Here is a 25,225-nt window from a genome sequence, read left to right on the forward strand (position 1 = left end):
CAATCTGGAAGATGCGAAAACAGAACAAACAGAAAAATATGACAGAACAAGTAAAAATAAAACGAGTTACTGTTTAGGAGATTTGGTTTATGTTTACAAAACAAATCTGGAAGGAACAAAAAAGTTAAAACCGAAATGAGATGGACCCTACAGAATTAAAAAAATTCTACCAAATAACTTAAAATATGTTCTAAAGCATCAGCATAAGGAAAAGGAAGAAATAGTGCACCATAATAGACTGAAAAAGGGATATTTTTCAAAACCGGGGAAAACAGAGCCTATACTTTCAGAAGAAGAAATAGAAGACAAGATCTCACCAGTATATATCAGAAGGCCATATGAATTCTATGACCTTTTTAACGACCACAACAGTTGGGAGAAGTGGAAGGAACATATAGCCAAATCTTGGCTACACACGTTCTACAACAAATAAGAGAAGAGAGAAGATGTTCAATGTTCAACGGATACTAGCGATGAAAGAGCCTTGTAAACCACACTATAGAGACCACGGAAAAACTTGCCAATATTATAAAGAAGAAAAGCAAAAATTTTTGGTTCAGAACTCGGACCAGGAAACGGAGAAAGGCAGAAAAAGCGCAGCCCCCAGCAGATTAATATTTGAATAAAACAATTATAGCTAAAAAGAAAAGAAAAAAAGCCTCTTGAATAAAAATAAAACGAATAAAAAGCCTCTAAAGAAATATCTAAATTTTCTTTTTAATCGGTATATAAATAACATCAAGTTTGCCTTCAAATATATATCGCCAGTAAAAATTATGACCGTCACATTCTAACGTTAAATTATTAGCTCCGATCTGAAGTGACATCATAGGTTCCTGCAAAAATTTTGTTTCCGATACGAGATAAGACTTCGCGAGCGGTATAATGTCAAGACTTGTCAAAACAAATTAGGCTTTGCTTCAGAAAAAAGGAAATAAGTAAGGCCACGTAACTTTTAAATGGGTGTAGTGAACCTAATTAAATTATACATATTTAGAATCAGCATTAAAAGGCAATTTTTTTGAAATGTATATTGAAAAAAAAAATTTCGGGGGGGCTAATATAAAAAAAAACAAAAAAAAACGAAGGAGTTTAGTCTAATTGAAATAGGGTCATTGGAAGCTAGCAAATTGGGAGTTGAGCTCAATACTGCTGGTCTCTTGTGGTTAAGTACATGCAATACATCTACTGACCTTTGACTCTCTGAGGTGGCAACTCCAGTCGAATTTGAAAAAAATGTTTTATAAGAAATTTAAAAATAATATTAATAGGAAAAACAGCAAGAATTTACATTAATTGCACCACATGTATAAGCTAGCTGTAATCTTGTTATAATTAGTTATAGTCCAATATATTAATTTTCTTTATTGGTTACAAAAGGTAAAAAGAAAAAAAAATAAGATAATAATTAAGCATTATAAAGGTTTAAGCAAAACTTTAAATAAGCTCAGAAAGCAAAAAAAGGTGCTAGGTAAAAGAAACGAAAAGCAATATAAAAATAAATTATAACCGAAAAATTTACCAAAGGTAAAAGTTAACGACAAAATCCATTAAGAATAAGCCAAAAATTAACCCCATCGTCACAAGCAAACCACAGTTCATTGTTCAAGATAATAATTTTAACTCTAGCGATGTATTGGATCTGAAAAACGAATTGGCACAGGAGATCCCTAGTTTAAACAATTGGTTTTCACCTGTGCCAACCCAAACACCCAAATCCCAAGCCGTCGAACCCTAACAGAAACTAAACGTATCCACTTTTTATTTGAAAATAAAATGTAACCTTTCACAACAAAAAAAAACTCGCAGTAAAGAACACTGAACAGAAATTCATTCTTGTCATTCTCCCAGATTCAATCTTATCTATAAACCACAGATAATGAGCACCGAATTCAAAGCTATTTAGCCTTGCAACGGAAGTATTGTCTCTCTTTCTTTGGCAAATAAAATAGTAATTATAGGGGGGAAAAAACTGGCAACCAGTATATCGTAAAAATTGCATTTTAAGGACAAAATGAGAACTAGCAAATGCAAGGCAAAACTTAATTAAAAGTGTTCCAAAAAAAAAAAAAAATTAGCTGAAAAACTACAGTACCTTTCTAACACAAAAACTTTCGAAAGAAAAAATTTTAATAATTTCAAAAAATGCAAGTTTCAAAAATTAGACCCCCCTCCCCCCTTAAAAACATGGAAATAATGAATTTGACCATAAAAGGGCAATCAGCAGAAAAACTTGTTAAGGTTTTTTGAAAAATACGTGAAACATAAATATAGGCTTAGGAAAGAAATATTTTACTGAAAAAGCGGAAAAAAACCATTGAAGTAACAAAAAAAAAGAGAGGAAAAGGTTCAAGTTGAAAATATAGCCAAGCGAAATTAAAAGGAAAAGAAACTGAATGGAATCAGTTAAACTCTGTTATACGCACTTATTGAACTTGCCGAACGATACTAGTATGAAAATTGTACTAAATAAGTACAAATAAGTAGCATTAAGAAATGCTCAAAGTAGTCAAGAAAAGAAATTTGGCTCTCTTATGTGGAAGTCGTTTTCAGAAAAATGACTAACATGGCATGAAAAATAAAAATCACATTATATCCATAAGGACTTAATTTGAAGTTGAAACCTAAGACAAGACCACTAAAAGTGGGGAAGTTAAACTGAAAATAGTCATTGTCACTTGTATGTCAAAAACAGAATTACTGTGTGCCATGAAGGCCAAGTATCTTCGGCAGAAGGACCACTTTTTCTGGAAAAAAGAATAGCCCAAGATAAAGTTGTGTCACAAATTATTAAATAATTAATTATTTTGTGTGAAGGTTCATAATAGTCTTTTTAGCTGTAGCTGATGACAAGAGAACTTAGAAACGTTATAGGAGCTACCAGAAGGCAGCCCTGGTAAGCAAACCTTCAGGGTACGGGCACAAGTCAATTGGTAGTGTCAAAACAGGAAAAAAGACGAGTAGACAAAATTTTTAGCTTATCAGATATAAGCTGTAAATAAAAGCCTTGAACCAAAAAGACATTAAAGCTGAAAAAAAGAGAGATTACAGACAAAAACGTTATAAAACTGTCTAAAGTACCTAGAAATTCGAAAAGAATTGAAAAGCTTAAAAATCTGAATAGACAAACAGGCTTATAAGATAATGACAGTTAATGACACAAGTGGGTTCGAAATAGAACCAAATTTTTAAAACAAAATGTACATAGTCGCATATGAGAAAAGTTATATATTTGTAACAAATGTAATTGAGAAAATATCTATTGTTATAAATACTAGTCTATACCGCGTTTTGTTTTTAAAAAATGCTTTAAGTTTTAACCAATAGTATAATAACATATCTAGTTTTGAGACTTAAATACTTGTGTAAGTTATTACACAATGATTATTTATATATACGCTGTTTTAATTTATTTTAAATTTTAACTAGTAATGTAATGTTATATGTAAACGTTTGACTTCGAATCAAAGTATTAATAATTTTTTTTTTGTAAAATAATCTGTTTAGTATTAAGTTTGAAAGAATAATCCAGCAAGGAACATAATGTTTCGATTTAAGCGGGTTATTATTTTTGGAGTAATTAAAAAAGTGGAGAAAGTAATCAAAAGTAATTAACTTTCGAAGGCATTAATATATGCGTAAATTCAGTGTTTCATTCTGCTATATATGTAAAAATATATGCTTTATATGTATACTAATATGGATATTTATTTTAGATACAGCATTAGCTATTTTTTTTGGAAATCAAATTTTTCGTAGCATCTTTTCGGATCCATTTTTCCTCATATCTTCAATCCTATTTTGACCCATTTTTGGGAAGTAACAAACTTTGAAGACACTTCAAATATATCCTGATACTATCATCTCATACTCGATCAACTGATATTTTGGAAACTATAGCAGTAATACAGACTTTACTACAAGTTCGTCAGAAAGTGAGATAAAATCAGAACTTAATTTAGGCCTAGAAAATGTGCTACATAGCCCAATGGCTTATGTTATTGAAATGTGTGAAAATGCATTGTGCTGGAAAAATATGTGAAAATTTAAAAATCAAAATGTTATGTGTAATTTACCCAAGGCATTTCTAAAACGAAAAATAAACGGTATATCAACCACATCACACAGATAAATTAAATTATTAAGGGGAATTAAATTTAAACTCAAATAATTCATAAACTTTTCTAACATAACTTGAGATCTAATTGCAGCAAAACCATCAATATTATGTTTAAGCCGCTTGGGGTGAAGTTAAAACAAAAGTTGCATATGAAGAAGGATAAAAGAGTAATTTTCAGTCCTAGAGACAGAGAAAAAGAGAAACAAGGATGAATTTCAAATTGAAATCCTTCGACAAAAAAGAACACTTCACAACACTTTTTCATACGAAGTTTAGTTGTTACAGTCGCGTCCATGACTTCGGCTGAACGAAACATTCCTTCTCGCCGGAGTTTCAAAGATTACGGAACCTGCTCTGATGATATCGCTGTTGAGGGGTGATGAGTCCCTTCCTTAGAAATAAAGTCTGTAAGAATAAGCCACTTTGGAGTAACAATCGTATAACTTCTTTTTTTTGGCTGGAAAGCTTCGAGAACCTTTTTTCATCTGAGTGGGGGCTTGCACCAATGAATGTCTTGAATGATGAGTCATGAGAAAGAAAGAAAACCATAGCATATCCGTCAATATGTGACTCGTCTTCATTGGTCTAAAGTCTATTGTGTCATATGCGTTTTAATGAAAACTATTTGTATTTTGAACAGTGTGCTTTGTTTTTCAAAACATCGTCGAGAAACAAAAAATAGATCACTACAATAAACAGAATAACTTGAAAGGACTAATGAAAATAAACTGATTATTTGATACATGATGACATCAATTCCTTGAAACTCAGAAATTCAAGATTTTTTCACTTTTATTTTCAAAATTATAAATATATAAAAAAAAATGTGCGTAGTATAATTTATTTTCAGTAAAATACAAACGAGGCAATAGGCTTTAGGCTTCTGGACTTTTACGGTTAGATAAGGCGAGGGTGGAGGGTGCATCAGCTAAACTCCTCTCGAAGTATTTTTTTTGTTCGTTTTAAGTGTGACTTAAAATTCAATTTAATTTTTAAATTCAGTCATTCATCTATATCAGTATGTGTTTTCCTTACGTTTGATACAATCATATATTTTAGTGTCTGTTCGTTTCGGATTTCAATTATTCTTTAATTGTAGTTTCCGGTCAATTTGAGTTTGAACTAGGCTATTGTAAGGCTTAATTTCTGCTGATCTTAAGTTTGGTATAGCTCTTTACTTTTTTTTAAAGACTGATTTTTTGGAGAGTTAAAAAAAAAGTTCTGTTCGTTATTGATTACCAAAGTTTTTTATTGGTCACAATGATGAACAGTTCTCAAATTTTCACGTCTTTTGATTAAGAATTAAAACATATGATTCTAACTTATTAGTTCTTATTAGAGTATTCTAATTTATTTCAACATCCACTTCAACGTTCCCAGAATGTTTCAACTAAATGCTAGTACACATTGTTGAGTTATTGCAGATACACCCCTTTGACAACCAGAATGTACATATTGTCTCTTAACCCAGTGCAAAATCCACCTAAACAGTTTCTGGAAGTTACAACTTAATGCCCTTGAATATTCCTGAGATATTTTACATATTGCACAAACTATTTTAACAAGATGAATGTACATGGGATCTTAGGATTTACTTCAACACTCCCTGAAAGTTTCAACTAAATACCAATAACCGATCCTGATATATTTCACCTATGTCCTTTTGACAAGTAGAATGTATCTATGGAATTCTACCACCGCAATAGGACCATGCTATTTGTGTACCGCCATAGGACCATACTATTCGCTTAATGCTCTACACCTTTACAAAGATAGTGAGTATCCTCTCACATGGCCTTACACTTCTATGGATGGCCTAGGAAAACATTTGTATGGATGCTCTACACCTTTTCAAAGAGAGTCAGTACTCCCTCACATGGTATACACTACACCTTCACGTGGACATTTTAAAAAAGCTGGCAAATGTAACCTATTACACAATATCAAAGATACATGAAAAGATACATGGAATTGCACAAGAATATGCACTACAGTATCACGTGGACATTTTAAAAAAGGCTGGCAAACCTATAAAGCGTCCAAACACGTTTTGAAACTATAGTCAAGGTTGTATAAGATTTGAACGGTACATTCACGCATACATGAATATACAGTGTGGTTTCACGTGCACATTGCAAAAAAGCTGTCAAATCTTTACCTATAAAGTGGGCAAACATGTTTTGAAACTATAGTCAAGGTTGTATAAGACAACCAGACTGGCTTTTTCTTATTGATATCAACTGCACAAGAATATGCATGTTCCTTCCACGTGCACATTGCAAAAAAACGAGCAGTACAAGCGGGGATTCCCCACTGGTTCTTGAAATCTGGCTTGTTACACAAGTCTGTTTCAACCCCATGTTTTCATGGATGCTAAAATCAAAATTGTTTGATTGACATTTGCAAAAAAGGGATAAGGGATTCGCAAATTGGACTGTACGAATGATCTTATTTGAATAATAGGGAAAAAACAGAGCTAGATAACATTTGCGAATTGGATCGTATGAAGATGGAGAAAAAAAGGGTTAAAGTGATTAGCAGTTAAGGTAACCCTGAAGAGCATGTTAATTCATACCTTATTTATTATAAATTTGGAACAATCTCAATCTATGGAAATGGTTAATGATGATAAAATGGTCTTATGACTTGACCTAGCTTTACTTCTTCGATGTGCTCCGTATAATACACAAGTGGCGTTTGAACAGTGTTGTCAATTTAAAATAGAGTCTAACGTTATAGTATAATAAAAAGTTGATACTAAGAGAGATGTAGATGGCAAGAAAAGAATTTTAATAATGGATAGCCTTACTTCTTTGATGTGTTCTGTATAATACACAAGTGGCGTTTGAACAGTGTTGTCAGTTTAAAATAGAGTCTAACGTTATAGTATACTAAAAAGTTGATACTAAGAGAGATGCAGATGGCAAGAAAAGAATTTTAATAATGAAATTCAGAACAAACTTTAGAAATCCTTATTCATTCTGAAATTTAGATTTTGTCAATTTTATTTGATGCATCTGACAAAGGATGTTGATAAAAAAAATTATTCACTCTGACACTTATATTTTATAAATTTTATTCGATGTATCTGGCAAAGGATGTTGATAAAAAAAATTTATTCACCCTAACACTTAGAATTTGTCAATTTTATCCTATGTATCCGAGAAAAGGATGTTGATATAGAATTAAGTCTCTCTGATACTTAGATTTTGTCAATTTTATCCGACATATCCGATAAAGGATATTGTTAAAGCATTTGTTCATTCTGAAATTTAGAATTTTGTCAATTTTTTTCAATATATCTAACAAAGGATGCTGATAAGAAAAACTATTCATTCTGACACTTAGATTCTGTCAATTTTATCCGAAGTATCTGACAAAAGATGTTGATAAAAAAAATTAGTCACTTTAACACTTAGATTTTGTCAGCTTTTTCCCATGTATACGAGAAAGGGATGTCGATATAAAACTTAATCACTCTTATACTTAGATTTTGTGAATTTGCTGTATTGTCTGTCTAGGAAGCGACTTCAATCGATGATGGATGTTAATAATGAATTTGTTAAATTTTTTTTTCATAATTTCCTGAATTAAACTTCTGTATTGTGTATCCAATAGGAGAATTCAAGAAATCGTTTGTTACTTACTTACTTACCTACTTACAATTTTTTTATAAAGACATATCCAACAACGGATGTTGATAAAGAATTTATTCATTCTGATAGTATTTGCGTGTTTTTTGCAAGCCATTCGTACTATACCTTAAACGCATTAAGATATTTCCTTGATAAAAAAATTTTGTCTGACATATCCGACAAATGATGTTGATAAGGCATTTATTCAGTCTGATACTCCAATTTCGTCAATTTTATTCGATGTATCTGACAGATGATGTTGATAAAAAAATTATTCACTCTAACACTTAGATTTTGTCAATTAAATTTTATGCATCTGACAAAAGATGTTGAGAAAAAAAAAATTATTCACTCTGACACTTAGATTTTGTCAATTTTATCCGACATGTCAATTTTAACTGACATATCCGACAAATGATGTTGATAATGCATTTATTCACTCTGGTACTTAGATTTTGTCACTTTTATCCGATATATTCGACAAAGGATGCTGATAAAGCATTTATTCACTCTGATACTTAGATTTTGTCAATTATATTCGATGTATCTGACAATAGATGTTGATATAAAAAAAAATATTCACTCTGACGCTTAGATTTTTTCAATTTTATCCCATGTATTCGCGAAAGGGTTATTGATATAGAATTTAATCAATCCAATACTTCGATTTTTTCAAGTTTTTCCCGTGTATTTGAGAAAGGGTTGATGATATAGAATTCAATGAAATTGATAACAAAAATGAACTTTTAAAAATCAATAGAATGCAGCTGTGATAAGGTATACCATAATAAAATGCAACTGAAATATTTCAAAAGTTTTTTTGCAATGAAAGAAATCAAAAATAAACCTTAAAAAATGAAAGAGCTGCAAGTGTGACAAGGTAAACCACTATACAACACTACTACAATATTCTAATTTTTACATTTCCACGAAAAATAGCCGAAATTAACTTTGAAAAATCAATAGAATTTAAGTTCGACAAGGTAAACCACGACGCAACACTACTGAAATATTACAACTCTCGCATTTCAACGAAAGAAATCCAAAATGAACTTTGAAAAATAAAGAGAATATAAGTGTGACAAGGTAAACCACGACAAAACAGTACTGAAATATTCCAACTCTTGCATCTCAATGAAAGAAATCCAATCCACCAACATAAGAGCTGAATTTTTTCGGTACTCCAAAGAAATTTAATTCCTTACTGTCATTTCAGGTATGTTTCATCTCATTCGAAGACATGTAAAAAAAAGTTGAAAAATTATATCATGTTAAAAAAAAATATTAAAGAAAATTTAAAAAAAGGGTGGGGGGGCCAAAAAGTTGGAGGGAGGGGGTGCCCTTCGAGTTTGGGATATGGGACCTTTGGGGGGTTGATATATCTGCTGGTTAGGGTCGTTGGTGCTAATGATCCTTGATGGTTTGTACTCACATACACCGTACTACTTGATTTGCAAGGATTTCTAAGGTTTTTTCTGAATTTCATTATTAAAATTATTTTATTGCCATCTACATCTCTCTTAGTATCAACTTTTTAATATACTATAACGTTAGACTCTATTTTAAACTGAAAACACTCTTCAAACGCGACTTCTGTATTATACAGAACACATCGAAGAAGAAGAGTTATCCATTATTAAAATTATTTTCTTGCCATCTACATCTCTCTTAGTATCAACTTTTTAATATACCATAACGTTAAACTCTATTTTAAACTGACAACACTGTTCAAACACCACTTGTGTATTATACTGAATACATTTAATAATTGAAGCTAGGTCAAGTCATAAGACAATTTTATCATCGTTAACCATTTCCATAGATTGATATTGTTCCAAATTTATAAATATAATGTATGAATTAACATGCTCTTCAGAGTTACCTTAACTGCTAATCACTTTAACCCTTTTTTTTCTCCATCTTCATACGATCCAATTCGAAAATGTTATCTAGCTCTGTTTTTTTCCCTATTATTCAAATAAGATCATTCGTATAGTCCAGTTCGAGAATCCCTTATCCCTTTTTGCAAATGTCAATCAAACAATTTTGATTGTAGCATCTATGAAAACGTGGAGTTGAAACAAACTTGTGTAACAAGCCAGATTTCAAGAACCTGTGGGGAATCCCCGCTTGTACTGCTCGCTTTTTTGCAATGTGCACGTGGAAGAAACATGCGTATTCTTGTACAGTTGATATCAATAGGAAAAACCACTCTGGTTGTCTTATACAATCTCGACTATAGTTTCAAAACGTGTTTGGCCACTTTATAGGTAAAGGATTGCCAGCTTTTTTGCAATGTGCACGTGAAACCACACTGTATATTCATGTATGCGTGAATGTACCGTTCAAATCTTATACAACCTTGACTATAGTTTCAAAACGTGTTTGAACGCTTTATAGGTTTGCCAGCCTTTTTTAAAATGTCCACGTGATACTGTAGTGCATATTCTTGTGCAATTCCATGTATCTTTTCATGTATCTTTGATATTGTGTAATAGGTTACATTTGCCAGCTTTTTTAAAATGTCCACATGAAGCTGTAGTGTATACCATGTGAGGGAGTACTGACTCTCTTTGAAAAGGTGTAGAGCATCCATAGAAATGTTTTCCTAGGGCATCCATAGAAGTGTAAGGCCATGTGAGAGGATACTCACTCTCTTTGAAAAGGTGTAGAGCATTAAGCAAATAGTATGGTCCTATGGCGGTACGCAAATAGCATGGTCCTATTGCGGTCGTAGAATTCCATAGATACATTCTACTTTGACAACCGTGATGCACATAGTTGTATATTGATTATGTTCAGTATCTCCTTCAATACTCTCCGAAATGTTTAACTTAATACCCTTCACTATTCCCTAGGTATTGCAGACGGTCCGTTTTGACAACTTGGATGAATGTTGTGTCTTTTGATTTTGTTTAACATCTCTTCCAGTGGCATAGTTATTATACTTTTTAACTAATTTGAACAAAATCGCTATTCCATAATTTTGACCAGTGTTAGTGCGATCTAAAAAGGACAAGCTCTTTGCCCTTCAAGCACTGTTCAACAACCCCAGGAAGTTTCAACTTAATGACTTCAACCGTTCCTGATATGTTGCTGAAGCGCCCTTTGGGCAATCAGGATCATTTTGATTTTGCTCAACATCCCTCTCACCATTTCCTGAATGTAGAGACAATTGGATGTTCTAGCAATTGCAAGCAGTCACAGTCACAGTTGCAAATTTTCGGAATCAGAAGTAGTGGCAGTCGTATTTGCAGTCGCAGCAGTAGCAGTAGTAGTGGCCCCAAATTTTACAGTGAATACCCCTACCCATTCCTTTCATATTGCAGATACGCCTTTTTTGATAACCTGAATGCATACTATTTTTTTTTATTTCGCTCAACATATCCCTCAACATACCCGAAAATTTCACCTCGACATCCTTAGCCTTTTCGGACAAACCCCGGGATCAAAGATTCACCACTTTCCCAATGAAGCCTATCCAAACATGCACATGCATATGTGCATGTAATAAATAGCCGAATTGCGTTCCTTGCCCCAGGGCTGTGGGGTACATGGCATCCCCGGAGGCATGGCTATTTGAAATTGTGACTGTTTTGAATGAAACGTTTTATTAATGTATCTATCAAAGCGGGGCATCTAAAAGAGTAAGAGGGGGACTGGCTGCCTTACTTTCTTTTTCAACATTTTTCTTAACAGGCATTTAAAGTTTCAGCTTAATATGAACAGCCGCTGCTTAGATATTGCTGCTGCGTCCTTTTTACAACCCTCTTGCATATGATACGTTTCTATTTCGCTTGACACTCCGTTCAAAATTTCCTTGACGTTTTACCTTAATTAATTAAAAACACTTTTTCCACAAAATAAGTTTTTCAACGACAAGTAAAGAACTCCATTAAACCAAAAATGAGCAAAACTAAAATCAAATAATCTATCAAGCGTGAAACTACCATAAATCAGTATCGATAAATAAATGAAATCCAAAACGAACAGAAATTACAATAAATAACCGAGTCACACTAAGAACGAGCAGAAATTAACATAAGTTGGGCGCAAAACCCCTATGCCTTCCCAAGGCCAGAACAAAGTTTGTACTTTATTGAAAAAAATATAAATGCTTTTACTTTTATAACTTTAATAAATCATATAATATTAACATTTTGATTACTAAATATCAGTATATGTATATTAAACTGACAATGCACATTCGTTTGTATTTTTTCATCTCAAAATGGCTATCTCAGAATTTTTTTTGGTTGTGTATGTGGGAATGATGGGTGTGGGGGGGCTAGTTGACCTCCAATCCCTTTCGACTAATAAAAAGGGCACTAGCCACTCATATTTCCAGTCAAATGAGCCCTTCTCAAAGTTTCCATGACAACTCCTTCGATACGAAGTGCCCGGGTATGGAGAAGAAGAAGAAAAAAGAAAAGAAAAAAATAATACATTGTGCCCACATCGTTCTTTACTTAGGCAGCGCTATCGCGCTGCCTATGAATAACCTTAACCTTTTTGGAGATCCAGAATCAAATATGGCCCTGTTTTCAGATAACTAACATTATATATAAACAATGGGCAACTTATATAACTTATAACACTTGCCTCGGAGAATGTGGGGGTTATTTCACCCCCAGAGGCATAGTTATTTGGCTTTTCGACTGTTTTGAACAAGATATCTTCCATAATTTTGATCAGATATGGAAGGAAGCTAAATAGGAATTGGAAGAGGGCTGGTTGCCTTTCAACCATTTTCAACATGCCCTCAGCATGCCCATTAACCTCCTCCTCATGCCCTGATAGTTTAAACTTAACACCCTCAGTCGATCTCGAGACATAGCAGATAAGCTTTGATAAACTGAATGCACATAATATATTTTATTTAGTTTAACTTAACCCTCGACATTCCCCGAAATACCCTTAGCTTTTTTGTACGCACCCATAATCACACATTCCTCCTTTTCCTAGTGATACATCTTGCATGTAACGATAGGCCAACTGTATAATTTACAATCTTGACTCTGGGTACTATGGGGGTCATAGTATCTCCGGACATATGTACAGAGTCTTTTGATTATTTTGAAACGATAACTTTTTCAAAATTTTATCAGTATTAAGGGGAAGGAGCCCCAAAAAGGGTAAACGTGAGGGACTAGCTGCCCCCCGTCCACTCTTAAACATACCCTGAAAGTTTGAACTTAATACCCTAGGCTGTTCCTTAAATATTACTTATACCCCCTGTTGACAACCAGCATGCACACAGCGTGTTTTGATTGTGTTCGTTAGCCCTCTCAAAAGCTGTGAGGCTTTTCTCATCCCTATAGGCACAGTGATTTGGCCTTTAGGCTACTTTTAACTGGATGACTATTTCAAAATTTTGATTGAATGTGTTTGGGGGGAGGGCAGCTAAAAAGAACCTGATGGGACTGGAAGCCCTCCAAGTACTTTTTGATATATTCCTTAGCATGTCCTGAAAAATTCGAACTAAATACCCTCAGCCATTCTCATGATATTGCAGATCCTTCTTTTGATAAACTGGATGCACATAGTGCTTCGTGAGGGAGCCTATCATGCCCCTCAACATTCTCAAAATTTTCGTCTTAATACCCTTAGCCTTTTCCAATACACTCAGAATTAAACATTTATCAGTTTTCTAATGGTAATTTCATCATATAACTATTGGGCGAATTACATAGTTTACGATTATACAAATTATTTTAAGTTACTCCCCGCTTGCTCCCCGCAGGATCCCTGGAGGCATAGCTATTAGACCCTTCTATTAGTTTGAACGAAATGATAATTTCAAATTTCAATCAGTGTTGAGCAGAAGGAACAAAGAAAAAAGGAAAAGGAGTTGGGGGGAGGGGGTGGTTGCCTCTAAACTTCTTTTCAATATCCCTTCGACATATCTTAAAAGTTTCACCGTAATAATTTTAGCCGTTCCTTAGATATTGCTGATATATCGTTTTGACAATCAGCAAGCACATAGTGCGATTTGATTTTGTTCAGCATCCCCCTCAACATTTCCGTAAATTTTCATCTTAATACCCTAAGCTTTCTTAGAGACGCAGGTAACACATTTTTTTCCCCCAATAGAAACCCTTATATGCAAACAATGGTCAACATGTGTATTTTACGGTCCTTGCCATGGGGGTTATGCGGGTATTGTCAACCTAGGAAGCATGGTTATTTAAGCTTTATTCTAATAAAATGACTATCTTAAAATTTTGATCGGATGCATTTGTGGGAAAAGGACATTAAAGGGGGGCTGGTTGCCGTCCGATCAAGTTTTACTCTTAACAAAGGGCACTAGAAGAAGGAACTAGAAAAAGGTATATGAAGTGCCTCTGAACAAAAAGATAATGATGCATTGAAGGCAACGCTATAGGCCCTTTACTAAAGTATGGCCCTTTACTAAAGGCAACGCTATAGCGTTGCCTCTGAAGAGGAGTGATAAGATTATCATACTTCCCCCCAGTGTTATCCGTGTTTTTCCGATCATTTCAAATCATATTTTTACCCAACAATTGTACTAAAATCTCCTGACGAAATATTTTTCATCGGATTAAAAATACTAGAAACTCAGTGAAAAAAGCATACATGCTGCATCACGAGACGCAAAATAACGGATAAATAGATTATTAGAGCTGTATTTGGGACTATCAGGGGGTGGATGGCTAGCGTACATTATTAAAAAATGACCATGATATTTGGAAGTGCATAAAATAAGCAATGTACTGGGACTTGTTTTATTAGCATGTTTAGCGTTTTTAGGACTAGTTTTATATTTCCTTTAAACAGAACCACAACAAATTTACAACTAATTTTAAACTTTTGAGAGGTTGTCCGCTATGGTATTTAATAGATCGGGAAGAAACAAAATCAAACTATTACTCTCGCAACACTTTGTTAGTGAAGCTAACTAAAAGCCATCGTTAAATTTCCTGCTGCCGTAGCACGATAAATCCCAGTCTTATTATGTACCAATCGAGATATAATGTTTGCGCTGTATATTTCATGAGAGCATACAAACATAAGAGGGTTGAATTTATTGTTGTCTGCTAGTTTTAGTATTAACAAATAATTGATTGTACAGATGTACACTTCAGATTTACGCCCTCCATAGTGGAAATTGTCATACTTTTCCCCATACCTTTCTAATCCTTTTAAACAAATTTACCTTTTTTTTGTGCTTTTTTCAAATTGAACTCCTCATCCCCCTTAATACATCCATTTTCTGCATTCGATTATTTCCCATTGATGCTTTTTTTTCTAGAGCGCACCCCGATAAAGGTCACCCACAAGGGAGTGTAAATCCCCCCCCCCCCTCCCCCCAAAGAAAAGAAATCCACTTAAAGTACAAATAAATTTATAATATATGGTACTAATACTTCAAAAAACTCCCCGCAAGCTAATTATTTTGGAAAAAGTTGTGCGAGCGCTATTAGACCTCACGATAGCAAATAAGAATTTTATAGTCAGAAACATACCTGTCTAATTTTCGAGCTTTGCCCTATCAAAACTGAAAGGGAACAGATAGTAAATAGAAAAAACAGAATAAAACTTTTTCTTGTCACATATCTAGCCTTCGCCACTCTTAGCCAATTCATTCCTTTCACATGTAAGGCTAGCTTTAGACTGATTTGGTTCCTCCCAATTTATTCGAAGAGAATTCAATTAGATAAGGAAATCTAACTTTCTGCACAAGTGTTTAAATGAGAATTTTGCGGTTTCAACTGTTAATTACGCTAAAGAACGAAGCGAGCAGAGAAGCAACTGCCTCATAGACGAAAGAGCTAAATCTAGATAATTATCCATATAGTGCTGGGTAGTACTGACAAGACATATACAATGTGGATCCGTAAGCCACCGGACCCCGATAATGACTCTGATGTTTTGTTTACCTAAATCAACGAAAAAAATATTTTCCATAAAAAAAAAGTTTTTCAAAAAGTTAAGAGCCGAATTAAAAACTAAGTTAAGCAGAAATATAGTCATATAATAAGTTGAACTTAAACAACAGAAATAACACCAAACAGTAGATCGTAGAGATTATATTTTAGATTAGGAAGTTCAATGAGCCCTCATATAGCTTTCAATAACCCGAATAATTTGATGCGATCATACCTACAAAAAAAAAAAAAAAAAAAAAAAAAAAAAAAAAAAAAAAAACATTTTTGCTAAAAAATTTGATGACCATTTTACAGAGAAATATATTTTTTTCATTTGTTTAATGACAAATTTCGTCTCAATATGAATTAAATATGCGGCTAAAATAAATGGAGCGTTAAAGCTTGTTTTAGCAAAAGTATCATCCCCGAAAAAAACTCTGAATAAGGACTTAGCTAAAAACAAAATGCTAAAAACTGACTTTGTTTTCCCAAGGGTACATACGTGTCGATACTTTCATCACTAAGTTTTCAAGCAATTTTTTACAAAAAAAAAAAAAAATAATTATGGCAAAAGCCATGTCTCTGTGTCTGTCTTTGTGTTTTGTGTGTCCTACTTTATGTGTTTGTGTGTCTGACTTTGTGCTTTTATTTGTTTTTGTCTCTCTCCCACCGCGCCTTTGTGATTGAGTGTCTGTTTGCATGTCTTTGTGTCTGTTTTTGTGCGTCCTACTCTATATGTTTGTTTGTTTGAATGTCAGACTTTGTGTTTTTGTGTGTTTTTTGTCTCTCTTCCACCATGCCTGTGTGACTGAGCATCTGATTGCATGTCCCTGCGTCTGTTTTAGAGTTTTTGTGTCTCTGACACTGTGTGTTTGTGTCTGGCTTTGTATTTTTATTAATTAAAAAAACTTTTTCCATAAAATAATGTTTCAAAAAAAAGTAAAGAACTCCATTGAACAGAAATGGACGAAAATAAAATCAAATAATCTACCAAGCTCGAAACTACCACAAATCAAGATCGATAAATAAATGAAACCCGAAACGAACAGAAATTAAAATAATTAACCGAGTCAAACTCAAAACGAGCAGAAATTAATATAAGTTGGGTGGAAAACCCCTATGCCTTCCCAAGGCCAGAACAAAATTTGCACTTTACTGAAAAAATACAAATGAATGTGCCTTGTCAGGTTAATATACATATACTGATATTTAGCAATCAAAATGTTAAAATTATTTGATTTATTAAAGTTATAAAAGTAAAAAAAATTGTATTTTTTTTAGTAAAGTGCAAATTTTGTTCTGGCTTTGGGAAGGCACAGGGGTTTTGCGCCCAACTTGTGTTAATTTCTGCTCGTTTTGATTTTGACTCGGTTATTTATTTTAATTTCTGTTCGTTTTGGGTTTCATTTATTTATCGATGCTGATTTGTGGTAATTTCGAGCTTGGTCGATCATTTGATTTTATTTTTGCTCGTTTTTTGTTTAATGGAGTTCTTTACTTTTCTTTGAAAAACTTGTTTTTTGGAAAAAGTTTTTTTTAATTAATTTCTGTTCGTTTTATATTGACACAGTTTTTTCAGGGAAAAAGAAAATAACACTTTAAAATTTTTTCGTTTTTTAAGACTTTATATTTTGGCCTGCTATTTGTATTGTGGAGAAAATTTTTTAGCAATTTTTAACAACATATACCATTTTAAAAGTCTGGACACAAATAGTAATGTTTATCTTAGTTTCATACCTCCTCCAGTTGACCTGAAATGGAAAACTTGATACCATTCTCAAAAAAACTGTTTACTTACTTTGATAGCTTGGATACACTTACACTATTTTGATTTGGTTAAATTTTAAGAGCAAAAGTAGCCTCGAAAGTTTGAACATAATACCCTCAGTCGTACTTGGGATACTGCTGAGATGCCTTGTTGGGAATTAGCATTATCACAATGCATTTTGATTTAATCTTAAGGCAACATTTAGTTTTTATACATAATAGGCAAATGGGAGGGTGGGAGTGGAAGGGGAATTAGTTGCCCTTCAATCACTTTCGACTATTAAAAAGGGCATCAGCCCTTTCTATTTTCAATCGAATGAGCCCCTTTCGAAGTTCCCACGACAACTCCTTCGATACGAACGGCCCTGGTCTAAACAACAAAACAACAAAAAATATTACTAATAACTTTCGACAATTAAAAACGGCACTAGCCCTTTAAATTTTCCAATCGAATTAGCTTTTTTTGAAGTTTCTACGACAACGCCTTCTATAAAAACCTTATATGCCCCCTGGGCATAACTTAAAAGTCTTGCCCTGAGGATTTTGGTGGAATTTCCTTCTCAAAAACATATTTTCTATCTGGAAATTAACTAGCCTACGCTAAACAAAATAACTATCTCAGAATTTTGATTGGATATGTTTGGGTGAATGATGGACGTGGGGGGTGATATTTGCCCTGCAATCACTTTCAACTATTAAAAAGGGCACTAGCCCTTTGAATTTCCAATCAAATGAGCCCCTTTTGAAGTTTCTACGACAACGGCTTCTATAAAAACTTTATATACCCGAGGACATAACTTAAAACCCTTGCCCTGAGGGTTGTTGGGGAGTGTCCTCCTCAAAAACATATTTTCTATCTGAAAATCAACTATGCTGAACAAAATGGCTATCTCATAATTTTGATAGGGTATGTTTTGGGGAATGATGGGCGTGGGGGAGGGGCAAGATCCCCTCAATCACTTTCGACTATTAAGAAGGGACTAGCCCTTTGAATATCCAATCGAATGATTCTGTTTTGAAGTTTCTACGGCAACACCTTCTTATAAAAACCTTATATGCCCCCAGGGCATAACTTAAAACCCTTGCCCTGACGATAGTGGGGGAGTGTCCTCCTCAAAAACATATTTTCTATCTGGAAATCAACTAGCCTACGCTGAACAAAATAGCTATCTCAAAATTTTGATTGGATGTGTTTTGGGGAATGATGGGCGTGGGGGGGGGGGCTAGGTGCCCTCCAATCACTTTTGACTATTAAAAAGGGCACTAGCCCTTTAAATTTTCAATCAAATGAGCCTGTTTTGAAATTTCTACGACAAAGCCTTCTATAAAAAGCTTATATGCCCCCAGGGCATAACTTAAAACCCTTGACCTGAGGGTTCTGGGGGAGTGTCCTCCTCAAAAATATATTTGCTATCTGGAAATAAACTACGCTGAACAAAATGGATATCTCACAATTTTGATTGGATGTGTTTGGGGATTGATGGGAGTGGGGGGGGGGGGCTATTTGCCCTCCAATCATTTTCGACTATTAAAAACGTTCAACTACGCTGAACAAAATGGATATCTCAAAATTTTGATTGGATATGTTTTGGATAATGGTGGGCGTGAGAAGGGCGTTAGTCACTATCCAATCACTTTCAACAATCAAAAAAGACACTACTCCTTTCAATCTCCAATTGAATGAGCTCTTTTGAAGTTTCTACAACAGCGCTTTCAATAAAAACTTTATATGCCCCAGGGCATAACTTACAGCCCTTGCACTGAGGGCTTTGAGGCCCTCAACCTAATTTTCAGAACTTTCAACTGTGTTGAACATAATGGATATTTCAAAATTTTAATTCGATGTGTTTGGGAAAATGGGGGCGTTATGCCCCCAGGGCACAACATACAACCCTTGCCCTGAGGGCTGTGTGGAGAGGGGTTGTCATCCTTAAAGACCTAATTTCCAAAACTTTCAACTACGTTGAATAAAATGGCTATCTAAAAATTTTGATTAGATGTGTTTGGGGAAAAGGTGGGCGGGAGAGGGGGGTTAGTTGCTCCCAAATCACTTTTGACTATTAAAAAGGGTACTGGCCCTTTGAATTTCAAATCGAATGAGCTCTTATTCAGGTTTCTACGAAAAGGATTTCAATAAATACCCTATATGCCCCAAGGGGCATATAATTTATAATCCTTGTATATAAATTATATATTTCGTATATTTCGTTATAACGTATAATCCTTGCCCTGAAGGTTGTGGGGGAGTGTCTTCCTCAAAAATATGTTTTCGATCTGGAAATCAACTACGCTGAACAAAATGGCTATCTCAAAATTTTTATTGGATGTGTTTGGGGGAACGATGGGTGTGGGAGGGGGGCTAGTTGCCATCCAATCACTTTCGACTATTAAAAAGAGCACCAGCCCTTTGAATTTCCAATTGAATGAGCTTTTTTGGAAGTTTCTACGACAACACCTTCTTTATAAACCTTATATGCCACCAGGGCATAACTTAAAACCCTTTCCCTGAGGGCTTTGGGGGAGTATCCTCCCCAAAAACATATTTTCTATCTGGAAATCAGCTACCCTACGCTAAACAAAATGGCTATCTCAAAATTTTGATTGGATGAGTTTGGGTAAATGACGGACGTATGGGGGGGGGGGGGCTGGTTGCCCTCCAATCACTTTCAACTATTAAAAAGGGTGCTAGTCCTCTGAATTTCCAATCAAATGAGCCCCTTTTGAGGTTTCTATGACAACACCTTCTATAAAAACCTTATATACCCCAGGGCATAACTTAAAACCCTGGCCCGGAGGGTAGTGGGGGAGTGTCCTCCTCAAAAACAAATTTTATATCTTGAAATCAACTGTGCTGAACAAAATGGCTATACAGTATGTCTAAGGGTTTAGGTTGGGGGGAATAATGGGTATGGAAGAGGGAATTATTGGCTTCCAATCAACTTTAACTATTAAGAATGGAACTAGGTCTTGGAAATTCATATCAAATAATCATGTTTTTGAGCTTCGACGACAACGCATTCTTATTAAAAACCTTATATGCCCCCAGGGCATAACTAAAACCCTTGCCCTGACGGTTGTCGGGGAGTGTCCTCCTAAAAAAATATTTTCCATCTGGAAATCTACTAGCCTACGCTGAACAAAATGGCTATCTAAAAATTCTTACTGGATGTGTTTGGGGGAATGATGGGCGTGTTGCCCTTCAATCACTTTCAACTATTAAAAATGGCACTAGCCCTTTGAATTCCCAATCGAATTAGCCTGTTTTGAAGTTTCTACGACAATGCCTTCTATAAAAACCTTATATGCCCCCAGGGCATAACTTAAAACCTTTGCCCTGGGTGTTGTTGGGGAGTGTCCTGCTCAAAAACATATTTTCTATCTGGAAATCAACTACGCTGAACAAAATAGATATCTCAAAATTTTGGTTAAATATGTTTGGGTGAATGATGGGCGCGGGGGGAGGGGGGCTAGTTGCCCTCCAATCACTTTCGACTATTAAAAAGGGCACTAGCCCTTTGAATTTCCATTCAAATGAGCCTGTTTTGAAGTTTCTACGACAACACCTTCTATAAAAACCTTATATGCCCCCAGGGCATAACTCAAAACCCTTGCCCTGAGGGTTGCGGGGGAGTTTCCTCCTCAAAAACATATTTTCTATCAAAACTTTTCTGATCGGATGTGTTTGGGGGAATGATGGGCGTGGGGGGCTAGTTGCCCTTCAATCACTTTCAACTACTAAAAATGGCACTAGCCCTTTGAATTCCCAATCGAATGAGCCTGTTTTGAAGTTTCTACGACAATGCCTTGTATAAAAACTTTATATGCTCCCAGGGCATAACTTAAAACCTTTGCCCTGAATGTTGTTGGGGAGTGTCCTCCTCAAAAATACATTTTCTATCTGAAAATCAACAACGCTGAACAAAATGGCTATCTCAAAATTTTGATTAAATGTGTTTGGGTGAGTGATGACCGCGGGGGGGGGGGGGCTAGGTGCCCTCCAGTCACTTTCGACTATTAAAAAGGGCACTAGCCCTTTGAATTTCCAATCAAATGAGCCTGTTTTGAAGTTTCTACGACAACGCCTTCTATAAAAACCTTATATGCCCCAGGGCATAACTTAAAATCCTTGCTCTGAGTGTTGTTGTGAAGTGTCCTCCTCAAAAACATATTTTCTATCTGGAAATCAACTACAATGAGCAAAATGGACACCTATCCCCCCCACGCCCATCATTCCCCAAAACACACCCAATCAAAATTTTGAGATAGCCATTTTATTCAGCGTAGGCTAGTTGATTTCCAGATAGAAAATATGTTTTTGAGGAGGACACTCCCTCGCAACCCTCAGGGCAAAGATTTTAAGTTATGCCCTGGGGGCATCTAAGCTTTTTATAGAAAGCGTTGTCGTAGAAACTTTAAAACAGGCTCATACGATTGGAAATTCATAGGGCTAGTAACCTTTTTAATAGTCAAAAGTGATTTGAGGGCAACTAACCCCCTCTCACGTCCACCTTTTCCCCAAACACATCTAATCAAAACTTTTAGATCGCCATTTTATTCAACGTAGTTGAAAGTTTTGGAAATTAGGTCTTTAAGGATGACAACCTTTCCCCACACAGCCCTCAGGGCAAGGGTTATAAGTTATGCCGTGGGGGCATATAAAGTTTTTATTGAAAATGCTGTCGTTGAAACTTCAAAAGGGCTCATTCAATTGGAAATTGAAAGGGCTAGTGCCTTTTTTAATAGTTGAAAGTGATTGGATAGCGACTAACGCCCCTCCCACGCCCATCATTTTCCAAAACACATCCAATCGAAATTTTGAGATATCCATTTTTTTCAACATAGTTGAACGTTCTGAAAATTAGGTCTTTTAGGATGATAACCCCCTCAAAGTCCTCAGTGCAAGGGTTGTAAGTTATGCCCTGGGGGCATATAAGGTTTATATAGAAAGTTGTTTCTTTGATTGAATATTTTTTTAAATATTTTTTGAATATTTTTTTGAATATTTTTTCTAAACTTTGATTGAATATTTTGGGGGAAATGATGGGTGTAATTACTCTCCACTCACTTTCGACTATTAAAAAGGGCAATTTCAATTTCCAATCAAATGAGCCCTTTTTGAAATTTCTATAAAAACTTTCTATATAAACTTTATATGCCCCCAGGGCATAACTTACAACCCTTGCACTGAGGGCTCTGAGGGGGCTACCATCCTAAAAGACATAATTTACTGAACGTTCAACTACGTTGAACAAAATGGATATCTCAAAATGTTGATTGGATGTGTTTTGGAAAAGTGTGGGCGCGAAAGGGGCATTAGTCACTATCCAATCACTTTCAACTATTAAAAAAGACACTAGTCCTTTCAATTTCCAATTCAATGAGCTCTTTTGAAGTTTCTACGACAACACTTTCAATAAAACTCTATATGCAACAGGGCATAACTTACAGCCCTTGCACTGAGGGCTATAAGGGGGTTATCATCCTAAAAGACATAATTTCCAGGACTTTCAACTACGTTGAACAAAATAGATATCTCAAAAATTTAATTCGATGTGTTTGGGAAAATGGTGGGCGTGAGAGGGGCTTTAGTCGCTATGCAATCCCTTTCAACTATTAAAAAAGGCACTGGTCCTTTCAATTTCGAATTGAATGAGCCATTTTGAAGTTTCTACGACAACGCTTTCAATAAAACTTTATATAATCCCAGGCCATAACTTACAACACTTGTACTGAGAGCTGTGTGGGGAGGGGTTGTAATCCTTAAATATCTAATTTTAGAAACTTTCAACTATGTGGTGCAAAATGGTTATATAAAGATTTTTATTGGATGTATTTGGAGAAAGGGTGGGCGTGAGAGGGGGGTTGGTTGCCCTCAAACCACTTTCGACTATTAAAAAGGGTACTAGCCCTTTGAATTTCATATCGAATGAGATCTTTTTCAAGTTTCTACGACAAAGATTTCAATCTTATATTTTTCGCTATATATTTCGTATATTTCGTTATAGCTTATAATTCTTGCCCTGAAGGTTGTGGGGGAGTATCCTCCTCAAAAATATGTTTTCGATCTGGAAATCAACAACGCTGAACAAAATGGCTATCTCAAAATTTTTATTGGATGTGTTTGGGGGGATGATGGGTGTGTGTGTGTGTGGGGGGGGGGGGCTAGTTGCCCTCTAATCACTTTCGACTATTTAAAAGAACACTAGCCCTTTGAATTTCCAATATAATGAGCTTTTTTTGAAGTTTCTTCGACAACGCCTTCTTTGAAAACCTTATATGCCTCCAGGACATAACTTAAAACCGTTGCCCTGAGGGCTGTAAGGGAGTGTCCTCCTCAAAAAAATATTTTCTATCTGTAAATCAACTACGCTGAACAAAATGACTATCTCAAAATTTTGATTGGATGTGTTTGGGGAAATGATGGACGTGGGGAGGGGGGGCTATTTGTCCTCCAATCACTTTTGACTGTTAAAAAGGGCACTGGCTCTTTGAATTTCCAATCAAATGAGCCTATTTTGAAGTTTCTATGACAATGACTTCTATAAAAACCCTATATGCCCCCAGGGCATAACTTAAAACCCTTGCCCTGAGGGTTGGGGGGGATTGTCCTCCTCAAAAACATATTTTCTATCTGGAAATCAACTACGCTAAGCAAAATGGCTATCTCACAATTTTAATTGGATGTGTTTGGGGGAATGATGGGCGTGGGGGAGGCTATTTGCCCTCCAATCACTTTCGACTATTAAAAAGGGCATTAGCCCTTTGAAATTCCAATCGAATCAGCCTGTTTTGAAGTTTCTACGACAACGTGTTCTATAAAAACCTTATATGCCCCCAGGGCATAACTTGAAACCCTTGCCCCGAGGGTCGTGGGGGAGTTTCCTCCTCAAAAATATATTTTCTATCTGGAAATCAGCTACGCTGACAAAATGACTATCCTCTATTATCCTCCTCTTTACTTAGTCCCCGTTTCTTGTCTCGTTCTCGAGTGTTCCCAGACTTTTTTTAGGCACTGCGATCGCGCTGCCTATGATTTATGCAATAACTTTCTATATAAACCTTATATGCCCCCAGAAATTTCCCTTTTTGAAATTTCTATAACAACTTTCTATATAAACTTTATATGCCCCCAGGGCATAACTTACAACCCTTGCACTGACGGCTGTGAGGGGGTCATCATCCTAAAAGACCCAATATCCAGAACTTTCAACTACGTTGAACAAAATGGATATCTCAAAATTTTGATTGGATGTGTTAAGGAAAATGGTGGGCGTGGGAGGGGCGTTAGTCACTATCCAATCACTTTCAACTATTAAAAAAGACACTAGTCCTTTCAGTTTTCAATTGAATGAGCTCTTTTGAAGTTTCTACGACAGCGCTTTCAATAAAACTTTATATACCCCAGGGCATAACTTACAACCCTTGCAATGAGGGCTCTGAGGGGGCTATCATCCTAAAAGACCTAATTTTCAGAACTTTCAACTACGTTGAACAAAATATATATCTCGAAATTTTAATTCGATGTGTTTGGAAAAATGGTGGGCGTGAGAGGGGCGTTAGTCGCTATGCAATCACTTTCATCTATTAAAAAAGGCACTAGCCCTTTCAATTTCCAATTGAATGAGCCCTTTTGAAGTTTCTATGACAACGTTTTCAATAAAAAATTTATATGCCCCCAGGGCATAACTTACAATCCCTGCCCTGTGGGCTGTGTGGGGAGGGGTTGTCATCCTTAAAGACCTAATTTCCAAAACTTTCAACTACGTTGAATAAAATGGCTATCTAAAAGTTTTGAGTAGATGTGTTTGGGGAAA

General features: G+C 35.2%; 1 protein-coding gene across 2 annotated transcripts in view; it reads right to left on the minus strand.

Moving 5' to 3' along the window:
* LOC148956240 (galactosylgalactosylxylosylprotein 3-beta-glucuronosyltransferase P-like) overlaps positions 1–15,500 on the minus strand; it is a 171,083-nt gene extending 155,583 nt beyond the window's left edge. Inside the window, exon 1 of one of the 2 annotated variants that reach the window (XM_089094683.1) lies at positions 15,243–15,500. In XM_089094683.1, coding sequence (XP_088950809.1) covers positions 15,243–15,362 — 120 coding nt within the window. In that variant the 5' untranslated portion in view covers positions 15,363–15,500. The remainder of the gene's footprint in view (positions 1–15,242) is intronic. The other variant, XM_089094675.1, reaches the window with a different exon arrangement.
* Between the last annotated feature and the right edge of the window lie 9,725 nt (positions 15,501–25,225).

The sequence above is a fragment of the Artemia sp. Qi Xiang Cuo genome, chromosome 1 (genome assembly GCF_049724085.1).
Source record: "Artemia sp. Qi Xiang Cuo chromosome 1, ASM4972408v1, whole genome shotgun sequence".
NCBI lineage: Eukaryota > Metazoa > Arthropoda > Branchiopoda > Anostraca > Artemiidae > Artemia > Artemia sp. Qi Xiang Cuo.